At 52.1% G+C, this 20,582-nt stretch overlaps 1 protein-coding gene across 3 annotated transcripts in view; it reads right to left on the bottom strand.

The window, feature by feature from the left end:
• CEP95 (centrosomal protein 95) overlaps positions 1–20,582 on the bottom strand; it is a 1,206,983-nt gene that overhangs the window by 7,732 nt on the left and 1,178,669 nt on the right. For all 3 annotated transcript variants that reach the window (XM_069655013.1, XM_069655014.1, XM_069655015.1), the window contains one exon: positions 29–100. In XM_069655013.1, the coding sequence (XP_069511114.1) occupies positions 29–100 (72 nt within the window). The remainder of the gene's footprint in view (positions 1–28; positions 101–20,582) is intronic.

The raw sequence follows: 20,582 nt of genomic DNA, 5'->3' as shown, positions 1-20,582 counted from the left end.
AACCTTATGACTGTAACTTTGTACTTACATTTTCTTGCGCTTTCTCTCTGGCCTTTATTTCGTGACGTTCCTGAGAGACAGCTTCTGCTAGCATTGAAAACTGAAAACAACAAGATTAGAACATATAAATTCAGAGGCTAATATCAAGGCATTGCTTCAAAACGTATAGTCCTTACTAAAGATATTATATTAAAAAGGTTTGTGCCCAGATTCCGCCCCTAGCGACCAATCCAGAGAGACCTCCACCGAACAAAACCCAAGTCTTGCAATTCTTTCTGCTAATTAGTTACAGTAAACTATTTAATCTGGGGCTTTAGTTTCTATGTAAACCCAGACATGCTTCTAGAGAGGCAAAGAGAGGACCCTTATTTGCCTCAGAAAAGTAGATTATTCTTGGGTGGAGCAAAACTAAACATCCCTGATGCCCTACTAGTTCCCTGCAACTAGTGACAGTCTTATGATTGCGACCAGGAGCAAAGGCGCTTTGCTAACTCTCTGCTTGAGGCAATGTCTGGATGCCAACACAACTTATCACCCAAACCCACCAAGCTCAGAATTGCTGCGAGCCGAAGAACATGCAGAGTCTATTTATTTTACAGACTGTAAAACATATCAGCAAGCCAATGGTCTTAATTCTAGCCATCCTTTCTAAAACATATGCAACATTTTAGTAAAGCTGTTGCTTTAAGCTTCAAGGTTTGCCTTTTAGTTGTTGATTCCAAAATTATATGGATTCAGAAAAGCAATCCATTTAAATCAACAGGATACATATTTATTCAGTTGTACTGTAGTGAAGAGCCTCAGAGCGTTGGTGAGGTTGACAAACGATAGTCACTAAAAACCAACGGCCAATGGAAAACCTATGTGATGCATGTAAAATAGGTTATTGGCCTCAAGCTGGTTAATGTTGAGCATGCCCAATGTTACTATATTCCCCATGCTAAATTACACTATGCCTAAAACTCAGGGAACCAAGGGATTGAATCAGGACTATGTGAACTATCCTCATGCTCTACTTCAGGTTAGTGGTCTTTTGCAGATGCAGTGTGGCCACTCTTAACTGCCACTGCACCGGTTGTATATACTTGGTACCTGTCTTCTAACTATTCTTTGTGCTATCCAGTCAGACACATTTAATTAACACTAAACCTATGATGCCTTCGACTAGGACTGTTGAATATTGAGTAATAATTGAGCTCAGAGGGCTCTTAAGCAATCATAGAAATATTAACGGCATTGCTTTATGTAAGAATGCGTATATGCCCCTTCAGTTACACAAGAATTATCATCGAAAATAAGAAAGAGGATCCCACTGTTGACAGTTCTGCAATGTAACATGCATGCAAAACAGGGGTAACATCTCCCGAGATACAATATTAATGTCTGCTCAGCTAACCATAAGGCTTTTGCTGCATGTAATATTTACCTGCAGGCTAAACCTTTTGTGACTGGAAGATATCATGCACAACACTCTGTAGAACCCATACACTGTTGGGGGTACAGTTCCCCTGCAATCCTTTAATGACCGGTTTGGATAGGAACCAGGGTGTGGCATGCCCTTTTCTAAGATGATGGGTCAAGAAGATAGGAACAAGGAGGCCTTCACAACTGTGGCTGGAGTGTGTCACGGAATGATATCTGGGTAGCTTTGGAGAGGGTGGGGATTGAAATGTGTGCTGGAGAGGGAAACTGCCATTGGGGAGAAGGGTGGGTGCATGGCAATCTATAAAAGAGAAGTGTCCTGGAGAGTCCTATGGTGATAATGTCCAACTTTGGAACAGACAAGGTAGAGAATGGTCCGGCAGCACGAGAAAGAAAAAGGGTTCAGCCATAGCGCAACTATCACTGAAACCTGTAAGAATAGTCCAGCTGGATGACCTCCCGCACATCGCTTGGCCCAGAAACCCTACGATTACCGGCACCCTCATAGCGACCAGGAACACGGTGGAATGCTGGAAGAGGGCAGCCCGGAAATGGAGATGCAGGAATACGGTGGGCCCGCTGTCCCTGGTTTGGGAGAACCCCGACTTCACCCCAGGGCTGCAGCCGAACAACTTCAACAGGTGGAAAGTGGGTTGGCTGAAGCACATGGCGGAATTCTTCACGGAAGGTACGCCACTCACGTTCGAGGGTTGCAAGGAGAAGTTTCAGGTGCCGGAGACCGAACGATTCCGCTACGCCCAGCTTCGACACTGGCTGTCCCACGAACCGTTGAGAACGCATGGAAGCAGGGACCTCACAGCATTGGAGCGCACACTGACGGCGACTCCATCTAAAGGGAAAATTTCAACCTTGTACAGACTGCTGGAAAGGGGGAACCCCGACTCGAAAGAGCCCTAAATGACTCGATGGGAGCGAGGCATAGGCAGAGAACTAGACGAGGACACCTGGAACCACATCTGGACGAGAGCCCACAAGAGTTCTAAGTGTATCCCGAACAAGGATGGAGCAATCAAGGTCTGCTATAGATGGTATTTGACCCTGGAGATCCTACACAAGTGTAACCCAGACATCCCACCGTAATGCTGGAGAGGCTGCGCAGACATGGGGACGCTGATCCATCTCCTGTGGTCATGTCCGAAATCGGCCTGTTCCTGGAGAGAGGTCCTGGAACAGATCAAGCTAATCACCGGCCTATCAATACCATGGGACCCGGGCATAGTTCTGCTGGGTGACACTTGAGGGGGTCAATTCCCGATGTCCGGCCACCTGGCAGACCTGTGCACACACCTGCTTACAGCTGCAAAAATCTCAATAGCAAGACTATGGAAACACCCAAAGGGCCCGGCGACCACCATGTGGTGGGCAAAGTGCTCGGATATCGTAGCAGCCAAAAAGATCACTGCAATCCGCTTTGGGAACAGGAGTAAGTTTCACAACATCTGGGACCCTTTCTTACACTATGCTCAACAGTTCCCCGGAGTGGCCAGGCAGCCACCGTCCCTTCGCTGGATGGCAACAGCGGATTAAAACGATCTGTGCCCATGCGGGGGAGGTCCAGGTTTGAATCACAGGCGTCCAACCCATCGAGGCTCTAAAGGACAGCTCCCGATGTTTGCCAACCTTAGACTGAAGCAGCCCTCCCTCCCTTGATCCCCGAAACATTTCCCCCCCATAACCGGTTACCTCCTCGGAGGTCATGTGTTAGGCAGAAACCTGTGCAGTTCCCTTAGGGACCACTGCAAAAGGCTTAAGACTACAGGTGTTGGCAGTAAACCCAATTGGTAGCAGTCTGCACCACCCAGATTTACCTGGTAGCTGTGGCTGAGCAGCCAGACTTCCCTCAAGAAGAGTTAGACAGTATATAGAGTATACAAGATAGGTACCAAAATACAGTAGCACAAGCAAACACTGACTAGAGCTTGGGTATAAAAGTATATAATTATTTATTTAAAAACACACTTTGTAAAATACACTAAAACTAATATGGCAAGCAAGTTCAAACACAGTAACTATTAATATATATACATCCCTGATCACCTATTGAACAAGTCTTAGTTAAGACACCACTTATTTTCAGACGGGTGAGCGCTTAACCTAAGATGGCACTCCAATAAGTTACTTAAAAAGCGAGGGAAAAAGGCAGAATTAGGAACATACACGATACCAACACTTTAGGAGAACGAAAGCAAGTCAGAAAAGGCAGATTCTCCTGAGGAGCAAGAAAGTCATAGGCCAGGCCCACTCTTGGAGAGAGCAAGGTGGAATGTGTCCAAGATCACACAGTTGAATAGTACTTTTAAAGAGTCTTTGCAAAGAGTTCAAAGAGGGTTGGATCACGTCAGGAAAAGTTAGTTAGTAGGTCCCAAGTCACCCCAGGATAGAAAGTCAAGGATTTACGGGACACCTTGAACAGTCTGTTGCAAAGGAGACCAGGCGGGACTCAGTACCTGGAATGGTGAGAAAGCTCCAGCAGGGGCAGTTGTTCCTGGCAGCGGGTGCAAGTCGGTGCCTCATCTAGGGGAAGAGAAGTTCTCGACGTGGAGGAAAGCTGGAGGTCGTTGCACTGCCAGGGAAGAAACCAGCCGCAGAGTTTCCCGGTTAAAAAGGTACTACCCTTTTATTCGCGGTAGTGGTGAAGCATGGCTATCCGGCCGCCGGGGTGCTTGGAACGGGCGATTCGACCATGAGATGATCCAGGAAGGCAAAAAAGAGGGCGAACTGGTTATCCCCACCATTTCAGAGGAAGAAGACTCTCCGGGATGAAGATCTTCTCTGTCGTTGGGAAGTGGTGAGACGGTTCAACAGGGCTCCACCGGTGGGGTCGTCGTTGCAGGTTGGCTAAGCTTCTCCCTCTTCGGATTCTTTGGTCCTGTGGCGACTTCTGAAGTTACAGTCCCCAAAGACCTGCTTTTATGCAGGAAACCCCCATTCATTAGTCCTAGCTGTCACTCAAACATGCTAAGTGGAGAGCCGGACAGCTCACCACTGGGTCAATCACACAAGAGTGCGACTTGAGTTGCCGAGGCAACTCAGTCCAGGGTGCCTAAACCCCCCCCTCCCACACATCCTGTAGACCCAGACAGAGGGGCACCACTTTTGGAGGTTTCTGTGGAGAAGTCCGCCAAAAAGTGGAACAAAGGGCTCGATTTGGGTTGGAGTTACAGAGGCGAACACAAACGCCATTTTAAAACCAAGTCCTGGCAAAAAGACCCAACCGGGGAATAAATATTAAATAAATAACCCGGCGGTATCTTTAACATTGCACCAAAAAGTGGTGTGTTTAAAATGAATGGGAAAATCCCATAGGAAATATTCCGGTGGAATATTTCGCATGGTAAACACTGCCACCAGCCAGAAACTCGACGAGGGGGGACTGCAGTGTGCCCCCTCGAAAAACTGACCCAGGGGCAATCTAATTACCCCTATCAGTACTTCCACAATATGATGGTTTATCCTGCGAGGTTGTATTGAGCGGGCTGGCGTGAAGAAGTTGCACCAGTGTTTAATAAAATCGTTTAGCATTACTAAGTGACAATACTCCTGATGAAAGTTCTGCATTAACTGACTTAGAACAGAAACATGTCGAGACAACTCTATGGTTAATTATACCACCATATCGAGATGAGAAATGTCGAGAGAAGGACAATATTAGATCAGAGATTTAAATGTTAGATACTCTGCATTACTATCAATCAGATTTACATTGATGTTAATCCTACCTATTAGGTTACGATTTGTCGCTGTTTTTAGAGTGTTTTATCAAGTGATTTATTACGAACTTGTAATTTTTTATGTCTTTATTAAATACTTAATGTGTCTTAATTAACAGTTGATGTTTAATGATTATAACTGTTGTGTAAACTTAAGCTATCTATCTCTTGTTTAATCAGTCTCTACTTCCCAGAAAAAGATAGAGCTACCACCTAGGTGGTATTTTGGAAATCCCCTTTATATATTGGCTGAAAGCAACACCTTCATCACGTCTTCAGGGAGGTCCCAATCCTTATACCTCAACCTTTCAGAAGCCAAGCGTGAAGGTTGAGGGACCTGACCTCTGGAAGGAGAACCTGACCCCCCCTCCCGTGAGAGCCGATTGTGTCGGTAGGGAAGACGACGTGGAGGGCAAATTGACAAGTTGAGAAGGTCCGGGTACCACGTCCTCCGGGCCCATGCCGGGCAATGAGGATCATCCAGGAACCAAACCTCCGTAGCCTCCGCAGCACTTGCGGGATGACGGGGACTGGAGGAAACGCGTACAGCAGTGGGAAGGACCACTCCACCACAAACGTGTCTCCTAAGGCTCCTTTTGGAGGAAATTTCCGCGAGCAGAACCTTTCGCACTTCCGGTTGACACTGGAGGCGAAGAGATCCACTTGAGGGGTCCCCCAAAGGGCGAAGATCTCCAGGAGAATCTCCTGAGCCAGCTCCCACACGTGAGAGATCGCGTTCTGCCTGCTCAGAGCATCCGCTGTCTCGTTTTCGTCTCTGGCCAGATGAACTGCCGAGATCGAAACTTCCTGCTGTATGGCCCAGAACCCGAGCTGCATCGCCTCCCTGCACAGAGGAAGTGACCCTGCCCCCCCTTTTTGTTGAGGTAGTGCATGGCCACTGCGTTGTCCGTCAGAATTAGCACGCAGCTCCAACAGATTGATATGGAGTCTGGACTCCGACGGAGACCAACGACCACTGACTCTCAACTCGTTGGCAGGAGCTCCCCATCCCGTGAGGGATGCGTCCGTCACGATCGTCACCTGGACGAAATGGAGCCAAAATGGGGCCAAAATGGAGCCCTCCTCATCAGATTGCCTTCGACGGCCCACCACAGAAGGTCCTGGGCGACCGAGGTCGGCACCTGAACGGGGTCCGACATGCTGCCGGAGAACTGTGCTGCAGGAACCTCACCTTCCTCAGATCCCTCATCCACCTCAGAAATATAATCCAGAGGCCGGAAAGAGGGTACAGAAAAAGGAACAAAGACATGTTTAGCCTTGGCCAAAGCCTTTCTGGGGGGTTCCACCGTACCACGGGGAACCTCCGACAAAGCCGCCTCGAAAGGCGTCGATGGAATCGGCATTGAGCGCGGCACCGACAGCTTCAACACAGGCCTCGATGGCACAGCCCCAAGCGTATCAACTCGACAGCCTGGGCGCTGATGCGTCGACGACTTCCTCAGAGGCGGAGCCTCGAGAGAGTCAGTCGATAACCTCAGCGCCAAAGGAGTCTATGTCTTCTTCGAAGACTTCACAGGTTCTTGCGGTCTCCAGGGCGTCGAGGATCGGGACCTGGAACGTGCATGCCTAGAGCGTCCATCCGTGTCCGACCGGGACCTCGAAGGAGCCTAGTAGTCACGACGACTGCTCGAGCACGAAGGCGGACGAGCATTGTCTCTAGTACGCCCACGGCCGGCGTCCTCAGACGGTGCGGACGGACCGGAGCCCTGCGATTGAAAAATTGCCAACATCTCCTTTCGGAAGGAATCCCATTCCTCAGGAGTGGAATGTTCGTTGGGACAAGCAACCCGCTGACGGGCGGTGTCCTCGGACGAGGACAAGGGGGGGGGTGACCTGTGACAGCACTTCCTGGAGTGCCTCGAAGAGGAATGGCGGGACCGACTCCCAGACCGAAAACCCCCAGACTCACGATGACGATGCAGAGAGTCGCGCCCCTCGAATCATCAATGGAAAGACCACTGGAACGCGACTTCCGGGGCTTGGCCACCTTACCGACCGACGGTGGCTTCTTACGCTCCTGCAAGGCCTTCGATGTGAGCGATTGGCAGTCAACACAGTCATCCGTATCATGGTCCTCCCCGAGGCACCAGAGGCAAATGTCGTGCATGTCCGTCAGAGACATCTTGGACCCGCACACCCGACACTTCTTAAACCCAGACCGCGGGGTGGAAGAACCCAAAGACGACATACAATATTCAATGAAGAAACAGGTTTGAAGAACCAAAAGAACAGGATTCAGTAGAATCGAGGCGTGCTGAGATCTCCGAAGTGAACACGTTCGTGGAAAGAACAGAACTGAGGCTACGGGCGTCGTGCATCCTACTTATAACATCCAGTGACGTCGGCTCGACGGAGGCCCTCGAGGACGGCATATCGACGTCATCGACGCAGACAGATTTTCCGAAGCAGCACAGCTGTGGTGTTTACTGTCATAGATATGGAATACGTCGGATGACCCAATCCCCTCGGAATACGATTACAGTGAGTAATGTATCCCTTCTGAGGCTTGTGTAAACTGCTTAGATCACATGCTGTGCATAGATTAGCAAGGAGTGTTAGAAGGAGGTGAGATGTGAGAAGGGTCATAAATGTCTTAGAACCGCTTGTCCCACTTGAGTATCTGTCTTGGAATGAGTGTCAATGCAGTAGTGCAGAGTAAAGGTGTGAATAGAGCTCCATGTAGCTGCTTTGCAAATGGTGTCAAGGGGTACATTTGCAATGAAAGCCAGAGTGGCCCCAGTGCCTCTTGTAGAGTGGGCCCTTGGCGTAAAAGGCAGTGTTTTTTCTGAAAGGGAATAACACAGCTGGATACATTTGACTATCCATTTAGAGATGGCACCTTTAGAGACATGATCTCCTACTCTGCCTGTAGCTACGGAGACGACGAACAGTTGATCTGTCTTTCTTAGCGGTCTGGTCTTGTCGACGTAGTAGAGGACCACTCTTCGCACATCTAGAGTGTGTAGTTTCACCTCAGAAGAGCTTTTGGGTTCTTGGAAGAAGGCCGGTAGCTCAATGGACTGGTTAACATGGAATTTTGAAATGAACTTGGGTGAGAACCTAGGGTGAGTTCGTAGAACCAGTTTATCCTTATGAACAGTAAAGAAAGGATGCTGCACTGACAGAGCCTGAATTTCACTGACCCTTCTTATGGATGTAATGGCTACTAAGAAGGCAGTCTTATAAGTCAGGTGTTTGAGACTAGCTTTGTGCATAGGTTCAAAGGGGGGACCCATGAGTTTAGCAAGCACCATATTAAGGTCCCTTCCTGGCGGTGGGTTCGAAATTGGAGGGTGGAGTCTCTTTAACCCTTCCATAAAGGCTTTAACCACTGGCACTTTCCACCACAACTCTTTGTTCAGGGAGGTGGTGTAGGCTGATAGCGCCGCCAGGTGTACCTTGAGTTAATTAAATACCAACCCTGCGTCCACCGGGTGGAGCATGTAGGTGACAATATTGGAAGGAGTGCAATGAATCGGGTTGATTTGTTTATTCTGGCACCGAATAACGAATCTTTTCCATTTACCAAAGTAACGGTCTTGTGTTTGGTTTCCTTGATTTTTTTAGGATATCCATGCATGTCTGTGGTAGATTGAGATGGCCAAACTGACTTCAGGAGCCATGCTGCCAAGTTCATCGAGCTGGGTTGAGGAGGCACTGTTTGGCCTTCGTGCTGGGATAGTGGGTTGTGCCAGCACGGGAGTCTGATGGGTTTGCACAGGTCCCGGGAACCACGGTTGTCTCGCCCATATGGGAGCAACTAGGATGAGCGTCACCGATTCCCTGTACATCTTGTTGACCACCTTCCTCATCCGAGGGGTTGGTGGAAAAGCGTAGGCAAACATTCCCGACCAGTTCATCCATAGAGCGTTCCCCATGGAACCTGCTTGGGGGAACCTGGATGCGAATCCTGGGCATTGTCTGTTTTCGCTTGTGGCGAATAGGTCTATAGTGGGGAAGCCCCACTGTGAGAAGAGGTCTCTTACGACTTCTTCGTGTAGACACCATTCGTGTTCTTCCGGGAGGGTGGCCTCTGCTCAAAGCGTCTGCTAGTGAATTGAGATCCCCTGGAACACGTTGAGATGACAGGTAAATGTTCCGTCTGAGTGCCCATATCCACATTTTCTGGGCAAGCTTGGACAGATTTGGCTAACAAGTGCCCCCCTGTTTGTTTATGTAAAACATTGCTGTCGTGCTGTCCGTTAGGATCTGCACTGACAGGTTCGATAGGTGGGGTTCGAACGCTCTGAAGACTGCCAGAAGCTCTAGCAGGTTGATGTGATTCTTGGCCACTGTGTGAGCCCAGAGGCCCTGCGGTGTGTGGTGAAGGAGGTGTGCTCCCCATCCTGAGAGGGACGCGTCTGTAGTGACTACAGCCTGTATTTCTGGATCGTAAAAGGGTTTCCCCTTTGAAAGATTCTCTCTTGTCCACCAGCGAAGACTCTGTACTAGTGTTGGTGAAACAACTACTAGATCGTCCCACTGACCACTTGCCTGAGATCACTGTTTCGCCAACCATTCCTGCATCCGCAGGCGCGCGTGGGGAACCAGGTAAATACATGACGCCATCATGCCTAGCAAACACATCGCTTTGCGAACCCTTATCTGACGACCGGACTGATATTGAGGAATTTGCAGTAATAGATTCCAAATTCTTTCCTCTGATGGAAAGGCCAACTCCTCTTGAGTGTTTAAAACAGCTCCTAGGAACTGTTTGGAGGTGCTTGGCACCACGCTTGATTTTTTCTCGTTGATTGAGAAGCCCAATTCGAAGAGGAGGTCGATCGTACTTTGGATGTTGGATCTGCAAATTACTGCTGTCTCCCCCGTGATGAGCCAGTCGTCCAGGTAAGGGTACACTGGGATTGCCTCTCTGCATAAGTGCGCCGCCACCACCGCCAGTACCTTGGTGAATAACCTTGGGGCCGAGGCTATACCGAAGGGCAGCACCTTGAACTGGTAGTGCTGACTGTCTACCTTGAAGCGCAAGAATCTTCTGTGTAAATATGAAAATAGGCATCTTTCATGTCCAATGTTGCCATGCAATCTCCCTTTTTTAGTAGGGGGGATTACTTCTTGGAGGGTAGTCATGCGAAAGTTTTTGATGCTTGACATATTTGTTTGCAGGGCGTAAGTCTAATACTGGGCGCATTGTTGGATTTTTTTTGGCACAAGGAAGTAAGTTGAATAAACACCCTTGTTTACCTGGTTGCCTGGGACGAGTTCTATCGTGTCCTTTGCAAGAAGAATGACTATCTCCTCGAGGAGTAGTCTTCGGTTCTCCACTGAGTGTATTTTCTGTCTTGGAGGATGGTTGCGGGGGCGCTCCAACAGTTCGATGCAGTACCCCGTGGACACTGTGGACAGCACCCATCTATCCGATGTGATCCCTTCCCATGCGTGTGTGAAGCAGGAAATGCACCCCCCTACTGCGGATGCATGGGAAGGGACCCTGAGCGGAGTGTCACTGTTTGTTGGGAGGCGTACCGCCTCTGGCTGGGCTGCCTCTCCCTCTACCACTGCCCCTTTTCTGGCGAAATTCTGGGTAGCCTGTTGGTTGTTTCCCCACGATGTACCTTGCCCTTGGGAGTAATTGGACCCTCTCTGGGAATTTTGGCCGCGGGAGCGACGAAAATTATTATTCCCTCGTTGGTTCGTGGGTTTATTGGTTAGCTGTCCAAGGGACTTAAGGGTCTCATATTCGTCTTTTGCTGTTTTGATTGTCTCTTCCACCGCTTTCCCAAACAAGACATTTGGTTCCATCGGCATGTCGATCAGAGTGGCTTGTGTCTCGGGTTTAAACCCTGACTGCCTTAGCCAAGCGTGTCTCTTGATGACACTGCTCTCTGCGATGAGCCGGCCTGCATTGTCTGCTGTGTCAAAAGTCACCTTGAGAATGCATCCGGACACCTATCTCCCTTCAGACGCAATCTGGGCCAACTGCCCCTTCAGAGGTTCAGGTGCGGAGGCCATGAGTGCAGCTACCTGCTCTCATTGGTGACAAATTGTAACTTGCTAGCAGAGTGGTGGTATTAGCAATTCTTGCCTGGTAAGCGGAGGTGGAAGCCACTTTCCTTCCTAGCCCATATATCCTTTTGCTCTCCTTGTCTGGGGGAGCTTCCGAGGATGCTAGAGGTGTACCCGCCCTTTTTCTGGTGGTTGTGACCACCAATGAGTCGGGTTTAAGCTGACCCCTTTTATAAAGTGGGTCGGAGGGGGCGGCCCTGAATAATTTCTCTATTCATGGGTGGACTGCCCGGGTAAGGTTAGAGGTGAGGAGGGAGGGATCAATTCTGCGATGAATGGATTTCAGAATTGGTATGGCTTGGGAAACGGATTTCCTATCCCCCATAATTTCCTCTGCAAAGTCCCTCTCTTCTTGAGCCCCTTGAGTGTCTATCTGAAAGTGCTCTGCAGCTTTAGCTAAAACCTCATTTAGTAATGGCTGATTATCCACAGGTGAGTCATTCACTGGTGGGTCTTTTGGAATAGGGGAGTCGAGACTATAGGCCTCTGCCTAGTCTTCCTCCTCCTCATCCTGGTCCTCATCGTCCCCATAATATTCGACCCATGCCTGGTCGTCCAGTATTTGTATGTCTGGATCTTCAGCATACTGATGGTAAGGTTGAATAGTGAGTGGGTCTGAAATCAGGCCCTGAACTGGAGCCCCTGTACGAGGTCTCTTACTAGGAGGCTGAGGGTCTTTGGATCCAGAAGGAGTAGAGGTAGTAGGGGTATTCTGATAGCTCAAAAAGTGATCAGGATTCTTCTCGTAAAAGTTAGCCAAAAGACATTCTCCTCATCACTCTATCGATGTCTACAGAGCTCCATGCCATGGAACTGGGAATGACCACCTCTTGTTGAGGTTTATCTTCCATTCCCATATCCTCTGGAGTGGGAGTAACAACCTTAGGCCTAGTGACAGGGTCAGGGGTCTTGGTTTCATCAGAAGATCTATGTTTGTCCTTCTGAACCTGGTGTTCAGATGTTTTTTTCTGTTTGTCCCCTTACCATGTGTGGAGGCATGTTTCCCTGACTCCTTGGTCTTCCCTGAATCTTTCGATGCCTGGTGTCGAGATTCGGAGGTGGGTTCCGTAAGGTCTAGAGATTTAGAGGGGGGATGTCAAGACTCGGAGGCAGACGTATAATGAACTGCCGGAGCCGACTTTGAACGTGCTGCTCGGGAGTGGAGGTTGGTTTCGTCTTCTGACGACCATACCTCTGTGACTTTAGGAAGGGTGGCACCTTTAGCAATTGTAGACGGTTCCTGTGTGTCATGAGGCGATCGAGACCTGGAATGCCCAGAGGACACCGATTCTGCGGACTGCTCTGTTTGTGCCTTTTTCTGCAGATCGCTCGACACGGGTGTCGAGTCTCGGGAGGGGTTAGTGTGTTTAGATGTAGGTGTATGGGTAGCGCTCATGCCGCTGGGTCTGGTCCCCATAACTGCCCCGCCAGACAGTCCTCCGAGGTCGGGGGCTCACGCTTGGGTGTCTAACGACACTTCAGTGCCCCCGCCGTCCGAAACGGCGGCATTGCTGCCATCAATGAAGGAACCCACAGCATCCATGGCCTAGAGTTGCCTGGCGTAATGGGCCCAATGTTTGGTGGAGTGGTCTTTAAGTGTTTTAGCTTTAAAGAGTTTACACGCTCTGCAATTGGCTCCGGGGTGGTCCCTAGGCAAACAGAGGTTACAGGTGTTATGCTCATCTACCCAAGGGAACTTACGGTTGCACTTGGGGCAGAATTTAAAAGCAGTACTCTCCATATGTTATTATATGGCAGCGGGCGAGTGTATGTAGGAAATAAACGAGTGCGAGTACGTCCACCCCCACTCTCCCTACTTGCAGTGCCGAGTCCAGAGGCCTTCCGAGGCCCAAAGTCTGTCGTGCAGTCTCGACAGCTGTTTGTTCTTCAGTACCAGCGTCGACCTTTGGAGTCTCGACGTGGGATAAGAGGAACAGGGAATTTTTTAATAATTATTGACAAATGGCTGAAAGCCAGGGAACTCCGCAACTATACTCCCAAGAATTATGGTGGAAAAAACTATCTGAGGGTCCTACACGCGTGAGAGATCATGGGTACAGTGGACGTCATGCTAGGGATAGTATTACAAGCATGCCCTAGGTCGGCACCCATTTTCGAGTTTCGAAAAACAAACTGTAATACTCCGCAGCTTACACTAGATGTCGGCCTATGCACAGCATGTGATCTAAGCAGATTCCACAAGCCTCAGAAATAATATATATCTATATCTATATATATATATGAAAATGCATTACTTACCGTAAAAGCATTTCTGATGGTTGTATCTGCTTAGATTCACATGCTGTGCATAGGTCTGACATCCAGTGGTCACTGTGGAGTATTGCATTTTGTTTTTCGTAGTCGAAAAGGGGACGTCGACAAGGCGTGTCTGTAACACTATCCCTATAGTGACGTGCGTTGTACCCACAATCCCTCACGCGTCGAGGTCCCTCTGTTTGTATTTTTCTGCCCTGAGGGAGCCTTCTAGACGTGAGTGAGTACAGAAAAGAGAGAAATATAGAAAAGGATGTCTATGTTCCTTCCATCCGAGCGGGGAGGAAGGGTGGGCGTATGTGAATCTAAGCAGATACAACCATCAGAAATGCTTTTACGGTAAGTAATGCATTGTCTTCTGATGTTTGTTAATCTGCTTAGAATCACATGCTGTGCATAGACTAGCGAGCAGTACCCGGAGTTGGCGGTGGGTTATGAGAAGGAACAGTAGAGAAAAGATGTCTTAATACTGCCTGTCCCACCTGGGAGTCAGATATAGAGTGTGCATCTAGACAGTAGTGTTTTGTAAAGGTGTGCACAGAACTCCAGGTAGCCGCTTTGCAGATGGACTCAAGGGGAACATTTGCAATGAACGCTATGGAAGCCCCAGTGCCTCGAGTGGAATGTGCTCTTGGCTTGAAGGGTAGTTCTCTCTTAGCAAGAGTGTAACAGAGAGTGATGCATTGAACAATCCATCTAGATATAGTGGACTTTGAAAGTGCATCTCCTTCTCTTCCTGCTGCCACAGAGACAAAGAACTGATTAGTCTTTCTCAGTGGTCTGGTTCTTTCCATGTAGAACATGACAGCTCTGCGTACATCTAGTGTATGCAGACTTTTTTCTCCCAAGCTGGAAGGGTTTTGAAAGAACGTTGGTAGTTCTATTGACTGGTTTACATGAAATTTCGAGATGAATTTTGGTGCAAACCTTGGGTGTGTGCGTAGAACCACCTTATCCTTGTGAACTGTTACGAAGAGGTCTAGTACAGAAAGAGCCTGTAGTTCACTTACTCTCCTAATGGAGGTGATAGCTATTAGGAAAGCAGTCTTAAGAGTGAGGTCTTTAAGAGTTGCCTTGTGCATGGGTTCGAAAGGAGGGCCCATGAGTCTAGAAAGTACCACATTTAAGTCCCATCCGGGAGCTGGGTTAGCTATCGGAGGGTGTAGGAACAAGTTACTTACCTGTAACTGTTGTTCTCCAGCATGGGTCTGGCATGGATTCACATGCTCATGAATATTCCCCGTCGTCAGGCTGGGAATCCTCGGTAAAGAAAAAACCAGTATCAGTTTCGTTTCTGATCTGTCTTTCGTAGTAATAACCAATCACTGGTCTCTGCGTCATACTGACCACAGCCAATGACTGCCCTCTACCTAAGCACCGCCTCTGGCAGCCATCTTCAGATTTGGAAGCACGTGAAGTGGCAGTATGACCAAGTGAAGAGCCGCAGAGGGGTAGGCGGGAGGGTTCGCATGTGAATCCATGCCAGACCCATGCTGGAGAACAACAGTTACAGGTAAGTAACTTGTTCCTTCTCCAGCATGGAGTCTGGCATGGATTCACATGCTCATGAATAAATAATACATAGCAGTACACACATGCACAACCACGGGAGGTGGCAAAGGCTCAACATTAAGCATCACATCAACTCAACATTAAGCATCTTACCTCCTCACCAGGCTCACCTCAGGCGAACAGGTTGCGCAGCACTGCTTGGCCGACCCTGGACTCCTCCCTGGAATCCCGGTCGACGCAGTAGAATTTCGTGAAGGTGTGCGTCGACCTCCACGTAGCAGCCCTGCATATGTCCAGCAGGGGCACACCAGATAGGAACGCCGTGGTAGCTGCGATCGCTCTGGTGGAATGGGCTCTCGGACGGCCAGGCAGCAGTCGGTTTGCCAACCGGTGACAGTACATGATACAGCCGGAGAGCCATCTGGAGATGGAAGCCTTCGAGAGAGCCTTCCCCTGATTGACAGGTCCAAAGTTCACAAAGAGTTGTGACGTCTTCCGAAAACCTTTCGTGCGGTCCACGTAGAACTTCAGCGCTCTAGCTACATCCAGCGAGTGCAAAGTCCTCTCAGCCGGCGACGAAGGCGACGGGAAGAACACAGGTAACACCAAGGGTTCGTTGAGATGAAAGTCTGACGGTACCTTGGGCATGAAGGAGGGGTGCGTCCTGAGCACTACCCTCGTGTCGTGGAAAGTCAAGTACGGGGCCTTGCAGGAAAGGGCCTGGATCTCTCCCACTCGTCGTGCGGAGGTGATGGCCACGAGAAAAGCTGTTTTCCACGATAGAAACTTCAACGGGGCCGAGTGCAGAGGCTCGAACGGAGGTCCCATAAGTTTGGTCAGCACCACGTTGAGCTCCCACGCCGGGGCCGGAGCCTTCACCGGCGGGAACGATCTGAACAGTCCCTTCATGAACTCTTTCACCAGACGATGAGACCACAAGGACGTCCGGCCCGTGGTTCTGGTGTATCGGGAGATCGCAGCAAGATGAATCTTGATGGACGCGTGTGCCAGACCAGCTTTGGCCAGCGTCAGCAGGTACGGCAGCACTTGGGGAGCCGTAATCCGTAGAGGGTTAATCTTCTGTGCGTGGCACCAGACAGAAAACCTCTTCCATTTGTGTCCGTAGCATTTAAGAGTCGAGGACGCCCTGGCCTTTGCAAGAACCTCTCTGCAATCGGCCGGTATGTCGTATCCTCCAAACTCTAGCGCTGCAGGAGCCAGGCCTGCAAGTTCAGCGACTTCGGGTCGTGGTGGAGGATGGCGCCTCCTTCCCTGGAGAGTAGATCCGCGTCCGCCGGCAGCTTGATTGGCGGGGACGCCGACAAGTCCAGAAGGTCCGGGAACCATATCTGCCTCGGCCACGCAGGTGCGACGAGGATCATCCTGCACCGTGACCTCTTGAGCTGGTTGACGAGCCGGATTAGCAGAGGCAAGGGAGGGAACGCGTAGAGGAACAGGCCCTCCCAGGGGAACGAGAAAGCATCGCCCATGCTCCTCGTCTGGGGAAACCTGCTGGCGAACCTCCGGCACTTGGTGTTCGTCGCCGTCGCGAACAGGTCGATCTGGGGTGTGCCCCACCGTCTGAAGAGGCGATCCACCAGATCCTGCCGTAGTTCCCACTCGTGGCACGAGCGCAGCTCCCTGCTGAGTGAGTCGGCGATGGTGTTTTTTATCCCTGCCAGATGAAACGGCACCAGAAGAATCCCTTGGGCGACGGCCCAATGCCACAGGTCCTGCGCCTCCTTGGACAGCGCTGGGGACCTGGTTCCGCCCTGTTTCCTGATGTAAAACATGGTGGTGGTGTTGTCGGTGAAGATCCTCACCACCTTGCCCTTGAGGGACGGAAGGAAGGACCTGAGGGCCCAAAACACTGCACGGAGCTCCAGGACGTTGATATGCAGGGACTTCTCCGTCGGGAGCCAGAGTCCCCTTGCGTGCAGATTTTCGGTGTGCGCTCCCCACCCTTCTAGGGAGGCATCCGTGGTCACAGTCACCTGGTGGGCTGGGGTCTGGAAGTCCATGCCCGCCGTCAGATGCGCGCGGGTGCCCCACCACCGTATCGCTCGTCGGAAACTCTCGTCGAGCTTGATCCTTTCCTCGAAGCTGCCCGTCGTCTGGATCCAGCGCGCATCCAGGAACTCTTGCAACGGGCGCATCCGGAGCCTGCACATGGGAATGAGGTAGATGCAGGAAGACATCATCCCGAGGAGGGACTTGATGGACCTCACCTTGGCCGCGTCGGCCACCAACATCCGTTGCACCTTGCCCAGGATGGTCCTGGTCCTCTCCTCCGACGGGGAGGCCAGAAGGGACACTGTGTCGAGCCTCGCTCCCAGAAACAGTGCGACTTGCGCGGGCACCAGGTGGGATTTGGCGTAGTTCACGGAGAATCCCAGGTCCGTGAGGAGTTGGACGGTCCTTGCCGTGTGGACCACGGCGAGCTCCCTCGTCTTGGCGCGGATGAGCCAGTCGTCCAGGTAGGGGTAGACGTGAATCCCCTCGCGGCGCAGCTGCGCCGCCACCGGTGCGAGGCACTTGGTGAAAACCCTGGGTGCCGACCGCAGTCCGAAGGGAAGGGCTTTGAACTGGTAATGACGCCCTTGGACCACGAATCTGAGGAATTTTCGGTGCCCCTTTAGGATGGGAATGTGGAAGTAGGCATCCTCCAAATCCAACGACGATAGGAAGTCTCCTTCCTCCAGCTGACCCAGGACGTGCTGGAGGGTGACCATCCGGAACTTCTGCGCCTTGATGAACTTGTTCAGGCGTCGCAGGTCCAGGATGGGGCGCCATCCTCCCGTCTTCTTCTTCACGAGGAAGTAACGCGAGTAGACTCCGGAGCCCCGAAGCCTCTTTGGGACGAGTTCGATGGCGCCCTTTCTGAGCATCGCCTTTACCTCCAGGAGAAGTTGAGGGACGTGAAGTTCTTTCCTGGCCACGGGGGGGACGCGCGGGCACCTTCTTTGAAACTCGAGCGCGTGGCCCCGGGCCAGGGCGTCCAGCACCCAACGGTCGGTGGAGATGGACTCCCACACGCTGACGAAGCCCGCCAGCCGGCCTCCCACCGGGGTGCTTCGGTGGGGGCCCGACCCCACGGCCGGTTCAATCCTGCTTGGACGCGGCCTTGCCGCCTTGGCCTCCTTGGCGACGACGGCGGGGTCCGCCAGACTTGCCTCGTCCTCTGTAGGCCTCTTGCGACGACGAGCGGGCCGCTTGACGGTAGGAAGCGAAACCGCCGCCGGAACCTTTGGAGGCGCTCTTGCCTCCGCCGCTCCGAAAGGGCGTCCGCCGTTGCTGCAGTACTCCAAGGGCCCGGGCCGTCTCAGTATCCGCCTTGATGGCCTGAAGGGAATCGTCCACTGTCTTCCCAAACAGGTTGTTCCCGTCGAAGGGCATGTCCAGGACCCTGGTCTGGACGTCCTGCCGAAAGTCCGTAGCCTTGAGCCATCCGCGACGTCGAAGGCAAACGCCGTTGCCCATCTGGCGGAACCCAGTGTCGGCGATGTCCGTCGCCACGGTGATGGCGTGGTCCGAGGCCACCTCACCTTCCTGCAGGATCTCAAGGGCCTCCGCCCTCTTGTCGTCCGGCAGAAAATCCAGCAGGGGAGCTATCTTGTACCAGAGTTCCCTGTCGTAGCGGGCCACGATAGCCAAGGCGTTGGCCGCTTTAATCGTCGTCGCCGCCGACGAGATGACTCTGCGCCCCATGGCATCCAATTTCTTTCCCTCGCCGTCCGGCGGGGAAGTCGACGTGGAGGCCGCACCCCCCCCCGCTTTCTTCCTGGCTGCCGCGGAGACGACGGAGTCCGGGGTAGGCTGCGCCCGGAGGCATAGGGGGGCCGAGTCCGGGACCCGGTACTTTTTCTCGTACCGGTCTCTTTTCGCTGGCGTCGTGGAAGGGTTCTTGAGGAGGGAAAGGCCCTCATCCCAAATGTCGTCCAACAGAGGCACTGCGAGGACCGTCTTCCTCTTGGTCTCGCGCCGTTGGTAAAGGAAGCCTTCCTTTTTCTTCTCCTCAGGGCAGAGTTGGAAAAGCTCGGATGCCCTGGCGATCATTGAGTGGAACGATCCAATCTCGTCGGGCGGAGAAGCCCTGGTGGGAGGCGACGACGGAAAATCCTCGTCGTATGCCTCGTCGTCCGTACCCGTCGCTGCCGTGTCAGTCCCCGTATCATCCCCTCGGGTGGACGGGGAGGAGGGCTGGACGGGGCGCGACGGTTGAAAAGGAGGCGGTGGATGAATCCTTCTTTTCTTGGTAGGGGGAACACCAGAAGGTCCCGGTTCTGGATCCCCCGACGGGAGAGGTTCCTCCGTCGGTAACGGTAGTCTCGTCCTTATCTCGGAGCATAAGGACTGTATAGCCAACAAAATGGCCGCTGAGTTGTCTTGCGGCGCTGGCAGAGGGGAATCCGACGGGCGAGCAGGGGCCCCGTCGGTATCCTCGACGATGTCGTCGTCGTCACCTGCGTCGGGGCCCATTCCGACGGGCTGGTCTTGTTCCACGCCTAGGCCGTGGCTTAAGACCTCGATCAGTTCCTCTTCTGAGGTTGAGGCCGAATCTACGCCGACGCCCTGCCCCCCCTTCTTCCCCACGGAGGGTTTCACGGGGGTCCTATCGATGGGCACGAAAGAAGACTCCCTCCGAGGAGGCAGGGAGATTCTGGGCCCCGAGGCCGCCACCACTGGTGCAGCCTCCACAGGCTGGGCCAGGGCCGCCGCGACCGTTTCGATAGAGGGCTTGGTCGAATGGATCAAGGCCTTCACCACCTTAGGTGCGCTCACCGCCTTATCCTTGAGGGAGGGGGCACTGCCACGCTCCTCCTCTGCCTTAGAGCTCGACCGGGGTCTCTCCAGGAGCTTCGCCGGGTGCTCGGCCTTCCTCTTACCCGACCCAGAGCGTTGGCTCGTGGTTGATGGTGCCGGGGAGGGTGCGCCCTGCCTGGCGCCCGTAGAGCCCGACCGTTCGGCGCTCCCGGTGCCAGCGGACTCGCGGTGCTTGGCCTTATGTTGGGCCCCCGTCGCCGGGGCGCCCTCAAAGGTCTTAGAAGACCGCTCAGATTTCTTCTTCTTCTCGCCAGACGGGCTCTTACCCTCCAGCCAGCTGGCGAGACGTTGATGGCGGTCCTTCATGGTCCGTTCCGACATGTTGCCGCAAAACGCACAGTCCTTCTCCACGTGCGTCTTGTCCCCATGAAGGCAGTAAAGGCAGAAAGAGTGTTCGTCCTCCTTGAAGACGTTCTGCAGCTGGCATCCAGGGCAGGCCCTGAACAGCTTTCCGGGCGTCGAGCTTCCCTTCTCCTGGGCCATCTCCGAGACCGGGCCTGAGAAGCTTCTGGAGTCCTCCGAAGCGTAGCTCGACGAAATCTTCACCCTTGAGGGGCACAGATGAATCCGACACGGGTCCCCGTTGATCGGATGTAGGATCGGTGGAGCTTGAGGCTCTTTTGACCGAAAGAATCGAAGTTTTTGTGAAAAAACGCGAAAAAATAGCACTAACGCTCGAGAGCAATAGCACGAGGATCCCAACACATGAACGTGCGGTAAAAATCTGAAGATGGCTGCCAGAGGCGGTGCTTAGGTAGAGGGCAGTCATTG

Source organism: Ambystoma mexicanum, chromosome 3q (assembly GCF_040938575.1).
Source record: "Ambystoma mexicanum isolate Mex_15411 chromosome 3q, UKY_AmexF1_1, whole genome shotgun sequence".
Classification (NCBI taxonomy): domain Eukaryota; kingdom Metazoa; phylum Chordata; class Amphibia; order Caudata; family Ambystomatidae; genus Ambystoma; species Ambystoma mexicanum.
The sequence above is the reverse complement of the archived record's forward strand: the minus strand, read 5'-3'. Positions and strand labels throughout refer to the sequence as shown.